General features: G+C 45.2%; 1 protein-coding gene across 1 annotated transcript in view; it reads left to right on the top strand.

Annotated features, from left to right (window-relative positions):
- The first annotated feature begins 3093 nt into the window (after nucleotides 1–3093).
- Nucleotides 3094–6000, top strand: part of CBFA2T2 (CBFA2/RUNX1 partner transcriptional co-repressor 2) — a 138890-nt gene continuing 135983 nt past the window's right edge. Inside the window, exon 1 of the mRNA XM_047068818.1 lies at nucleotides 3094–3216. Coding sequence (XP_046924774.1) covers nucleotides 3183–3216 — 34 coding nt within the window. The 5' untranslated portion in view covers nucleotides 3094–3182. The remainder of the gene's footprint in view (nucleotides 3217–6000) is intronic.

Here is a 6000-nt window from a genome sequence, read left to right as displayed (position 1 = left end):
ATGATGTATAATAATTCAGAAATGGAGAAAATAATAGGTTATATGCCATGGAGAAGAGGTGCATGGTATTGTAGGGGTGGATATAAGGAGTTCTGACAATTCTGGAGGGTTAGAGAGGGCTTCTCTGAGGGAGTACCAGATGAGCTGATACCTCAAGAGTATGTAGGAGTGAAGTGGGGGGTAGTTGTGTGGAAGGAGGAACATGGCTCCCACAGTTGAGGCTCAGAGCTCTGGTATACACTGGGTCTCAATAGGCCTGTCTGGTCAGCATGAGGGTGATGGAGATGTGGTCACAGAAGTAAGCCAGGTCTGGCTAGGCAAGGCAGGACAAGTGAGTCTTCAGGAAGTAGAAGGCATTGTTCTTTTCCTCCACCTCTAGAGGGCAGCCCACTTACTGTTCCAGGCCTGGAATCTTCCTGATCATGGGTTTCTAAATCAGTTTTTTGCTTCAAATGATTTTGAGAAGCACTGAATTAGGGACTAATTTCTCACTAAATGTTTGACAAATGAATTCATGCTCGTTGGGCTGAACATGGTGGCAAAACATTCTTTGTGCAGCCTCTCTGGGCAACCAATTTATAGTATATGATCTTGGGCAGTTAATTATCTTCCCTTCTTCCTTGCTTCCTCCCAGACTTAATTCAGCAAACATTTCTTAAATGTCTGTGTCATAAAAATATTAAAAATGTTGCACAGTCATTATATCCCAGATAGCCAAGTGCTAAGTGAAGGCAAGGCATTATACAGCAGGATTCAAATGGTAATGGAATTAAAAAAAAATTTGGGGGGGCAGGGGGGGGTGCCTGGATGGCTCAGTCAGTTAAGCGTTGTACTCCTGATTTCAGCTCAGGTCATAATCTCATGGTTCTTGAGTTCAAGCCTCACATTGGGCTCTGCGCTGACAGTGTAGACCTTGCTTGGGATTCTCTCCCTCTCTCTCTGCCTCTCTCAAAAAAATTTTTTTAAAGTAGGCTCCACATCCAACGTGGGGCTTGAACTTATGACCACGAGATTAAGAATCACATGCTCTACCAAATGAACCAGCCAAGTACCCCAATAATGGATTTTTTTTGAGCATCTACTATATACTAGCAACTTCAAAACATGAAGGATAGAGACTGGGAGTGGGGTGGGGGTGAGACAGTGAATAGGAAGAGAAATTTTTTAAAAAGTGCATATAATAATTGCAACATTTAAAAAATGTACCAGGCACTGTGTTTTTCATGCAACAATCTTATAAGCTATCATGAGCCACTTGCTGAGGCTCAGAAAGATGAAATGACTTGTCTGAGGTTGTATAGATAGTAAATGTGGAGCCATGATGTATATCCAGGCTCTGGTATGTGGGCTCTTCGATTTAATACCATTTTAGAGTAAATATAATATATAGGTGTTGAAAATTATCCAATTATCCCAAACTTGGAGTAAAGCAAAAGAATAAATTCATGGAACTCCAATTTGCTTTTCCAGTTCACAATATGTGTTGGACACCCTTTCTTATTACCATAAGTAGACCTACTTTTTACATGTTGCACGTTATTTTCTACCGTTTATTTCACTAATTCTCCACGTAGGACACTCAAGCCAATTTTTATTTTTGTTCTTATAAATAATTCTGATATAAAGTTCCTTCCTATGCATCTTTTTGTGCACATAAGCAAGTATTTCTTTGGGATGGGGACCCACAAATGGAACTTCCAACTCTAATGCATGAAATAGGGCAACTCATTGTTTTCCTGACTATAAGAGAGGTTGAACATCTATTTTTTTTTTTACACAACTTTTTTTTTTAAAGTTCATTTTTGAGAGAGAGACAGCATGAGTGGGGGAAGGGCAGAGAGAGAGAAGGAGAGAGAGAATCCTAAGCAGGCTTTGTGCTGTCAGAACAGAGCCTAATGTGGGGCTCGAGCTCTGGAAACCATGAGATCATGACCTGAGCCAAAACCAAGATTTGGATACTTAACCCACGGAGCCACCCAGGTGTCCCTGAACATCAATTTTAATGTTTATTAGCCATTCACATTTTCTTTTCTGTGTATTGTCTATTCATCCTCTTTGTTCATTTTTCTTTATTTTTAAGTAATCTCTATGCCCAACGTGGGGCTCAAACTCATAACCCTGACATCAAGAGTTGCATGCTCTACTGACTGAGACATCTAGGCATCCTAACCATTTTTCTATTGAATTATCTTTTTCTTTTTAATGTTTTATAGTTCTTTATTCTGAATATTGATTCGTTGTTGAATATGTTGCAAATATTTTATCCCAGTCTTTTGCTTGTAAAAGAAACCAAACTTTACTTATGGTGTCTTTGTACATGGAGGAGTTTGGAATTTTTAATATTTTAATTTTAATTCCTGTTTTTGATTCTTTGGGAGGCAGCTCAAAGAATTGGGTCTGAAGTCAAAGTTTTGAGGATCCAACCCCATCTCTGCTTTATGTTAACGGTAACCTGTGGGCAAGTTGGTCGGTGGAAAAGCCCTTTCTGCATATATGGAAAAGGGAAAATAATACCTCTCTCCCTCATTGTGAGGATTGACTGGATGAGTGTATAAAAGTAGCACCTGAAGATGATGAAGTAATACAACGGTTATTATAGCTAACGGTTATTAATATTGTGATGACATTTTAGACATTTATAACAGAGTAGGCCAAAAGGGGGTAAGTGACTTACCCCATGACTTGTTCAGGGCGACAAGGCCTTAACCTGGAGAACTCAGGTGTGGCGCTGTCCCCTCCCCCCTAAGCTCCACCCCCTAGGCCCTTGCCTCCACCTCCCGGCCTGGGTCGCCGCCCAGGCCACAGCCGGAAGCCCAGTGCCAGACGAGTGGGCCTTGCGCGTGACGGGCGCGCGTGACACAGGGGAGGCGGGCTTGAGAAGCTGGATGCGCCGGGATAGGGCGGTAGGTTCGCGCGGAAGGGGCGGGGCTTAGATGGAGCGGGTCTTGGGGCCGGGCTTCCGTGTGCGTTGGTCGGGCGGGCGCGCGGCGGGGGCGTGCCCGGGGGCGGGGCGGAGCCAACCAGGGGGGCGGGGCGGCGCGCGGCCTAACGGCAGCGTTGGCGGCAGCGGCAGCGGCGGAGCTGGGGCTGGCGAGCTTTGCTGCTCCAGGTCTCGCGGCGGCGCCTCCGAGGGACCCGGGCCGCGGGTGGAGGCGGGAGGCGCACGGCGGAGGCGTGCGGCGATGGTGGGCGTCCCTGGAGCGGCCGCCTTCCAGCGTAAGCAGGGCGGGAAGGCGGGAGGCTGAGGGGGGCGTGTGAGGGGCCTGCTGCTCCACAGGCGCCAGCTCCCGAGAGGCCCCCGGCGCCAGGCCAGATTGGGGAAACTGAGGCCCGAAGCAGGGCGGCGGATCCAAGGTCACGCGGCGGGCCGGGCCTTCCCGGGTTCTCGAGGCCGCCCGGGCGCTTCCTGCGCGGCCCGGAGGGCTCAGAGCTCGCGATGCGAATGAAGCTGTGGGGACCGCGGCCTCGGAGCCCAGGCCGGGCCGGCGTCCATCGGACTTACTCGCGGACAAGGATTTTGTCCTCCCGGTGCTGAGGCCACTGAGTGTTGTTTCTGGGGGAGTATTCCACACGCCCAATTTCGAGGGGTGTGCGGCGGATGGTGGGGGAGGCGAGGATGGCCTCTTTGAGGGGGCCTGTTGAGTGCAGGCTCGGGGATCAGACTGCCTGGGTTCACATCCTGGCTCCCCGGCTCAGGGGATGTGACCTTGGGTCTTTCCTAACCTCAGTTCCATTCTGCAAAATGGGGGTGTAGAGAGCATTTCCACATCCCCACCCCCATCCCCTCCGCCACGGTTCTTGGGTTTGTGAGGCCAGTAGAATGCTTGGCACAGACTGGGACATACACAAGCGTGAAAGCTGTTATTACTGTAATCGCTGATAAATCTCATCCAGGGTGAACCTCACTTGGAAAAGCCCGAAATTGGGCTCTAGTTGTGTATTTGTTTTACGATTTTTGTCTTAGGTTAGTCCTGCTTTATGATCCAGTTGTTTTTCTTACCTCCATTTCTCCATTCCAGCATTTATCTAGTGTTCCTCCTAGAATTTTGAGATCCTGGTGTCTCTTAATAACAACAATAAAATTTTAATTGTTTCTCGTTACAATAGCAGTGATAGTCAACATTTTTTCAGCAGCAGGCATTTTGCATTCTATTCATTCAGTGCTTCTTAAATCATCTATTAAGTAAAAAGTACCATTCTCAGCCATGGGAATATAACAACAAACTAGATGGACCAAACTCAGTCTTTAAGTTTAGTTTGGGGAAGGGGAAGACAGGTAAATGAGGAAAGCAATAAATCCATTTTGCATGTTTTCTCTTCATTTAATCCTGGTGACAGTGTAAATAAGAGTTAAGAATTTCAACATGACCATTTTGCAGAGGATGAAACTGAGGAACAGAAGGAACCCTGTGATCTAGCCCCAGAGCCCACGTCCTTCACAAAAAAGGGAGACTTTACACAGCCTCTCTTCTTTGACACTCATTAGATACTGGATTGAAGAAATGCAAAGTAGATGCATCCAGCAATGCCTCTTCATAGTCAAGCCCAAAATCGCTGCTTTTCGTAGTTTGATCTGTTCTTCTTGGAGCTTATAACAAAAGAGAGGCAGAGCTGACCCTTTAGGTCTAAGATGCACCATCTCTGTGAAATGAAAGGAGTTTTAATCTGAACTTAAATGTTTTATGTCCAAATCTCTTTCACGCAATTTTTAGTTTAAAATATGTCCCCAAAGTACAATTTTAGTTCTATTATGTAACAAAGTTTTATATGTTTGTTTATTTTAGTGTTCCTAAGACAATTCTATATTACATTCTTAGCATACTTAATACAGTTTTTCTTTTAATCTGGAAGCATATAGTAAACTGAATTAAAATATTGAGAGGATTTTTTCTGTGAGGTTCCTGTGATACAGTTAGATTCAGCATTGACCATCTGCTAAGCTCCAGGCCCTTTGCTGGTGTAGGGCTTACAAAGATGAATAAAAGCAGACTCTTGCTTCTAGGAGCTTACCTATAGGCTTGATTGGCTAATGTTTTTAACGGAAGTGCCGGGCAGAGAATGTAGGAGCTCTGAGTCCTTGGAGGGGGGCGGGGGAGTAGTCTAGAGCATTGGCCTAAAATGTTTTTCCATGTTCTTTGTATTAGTAGATAGGGTTGAGTATGCACATACATGTGAATGTTTTAAGTTACAATTACATTGCTAATTAACTGTAATCTATGTTAGGTACATTTTATAACATGCAAAAATAGACCTTTTTTGCAAAAGGGTGATCTAAAATGTGAGTAGAAGTTCCAATTATTGTTTTTTCACATGCTGGTGAATAATAACTGGGCATCTTAGGGGTGGGGACCTTTGGTCTTGTGGCGGGACCTTCTTCTTAACCTCTGAGGTTGGTTGAAATTCAGTTCTGGAGTTATGCTGAGGTTGAAATCTTGGGGTCCAAAATACCATTAGCTTTGAGACTTTGGGCACGTTATTTAACCTTTTTGTGCACTTTATTTTCCTCATCTGTAAAACTGAGTTGATGAGAGCCCCTGCCACATTTACAGTTTTGTGATGATCAGTAATATGTATGTGGTATGCATATGATAATATATGGGAGTACTCATACTGTGCTTGACATAGTGTTCTGTGTGCAGTTTGTGCCTGAGGGTATAAAGAAGACTTAGGATCTCACAGGCTAGTAGGGGCCCTGCACCTGTATGTGGATAATGATAGTGCTCAAAGCAAAGTCTTTTGAGAATACAGGGTTGGCATAACTAATTGTTCTTTGAGGGTCCAAGTAAGTTTCAGATAAGGAGTTAACATTTGGACCAGCCTAAGAAAAAGAGGGGCTTTTTTCCAGGAGGAGGAGGGGTGGACCTCTTGTGTGCTTGGTGAGTTGTTCTCCAGATCTGGACCCGCAGGGAACCTGATTGAAGCTTTTGTGTACCTTGTTGATAGGATAACAGTGAGTTCTGGCTGGACTTGTTCTGGCAGGGGCCAGATGGCAAGGAAGCC

This window comes from Lynx rufus, unplaced genomic scaffold, assembly GCF_022079265.1.
Source record: "Lynx rufus isolate CCGP_SWC_20201006 ecotype Redwood Valley unplaced genomic scaffold, mLynRuf1.p SCAF_8, whole genome shotgun sequence".
In the NCBI taxonomy this organism is placed as follows: domain Eukaryota; kingdom Metazoa; phylum Chordata; class Mammalia; order Carnivora; family Felidae; genus Lynx; species Lynx rufus.
This window is presented reverse-complemented; position numbering and strand designations above follow the sequence as displayed.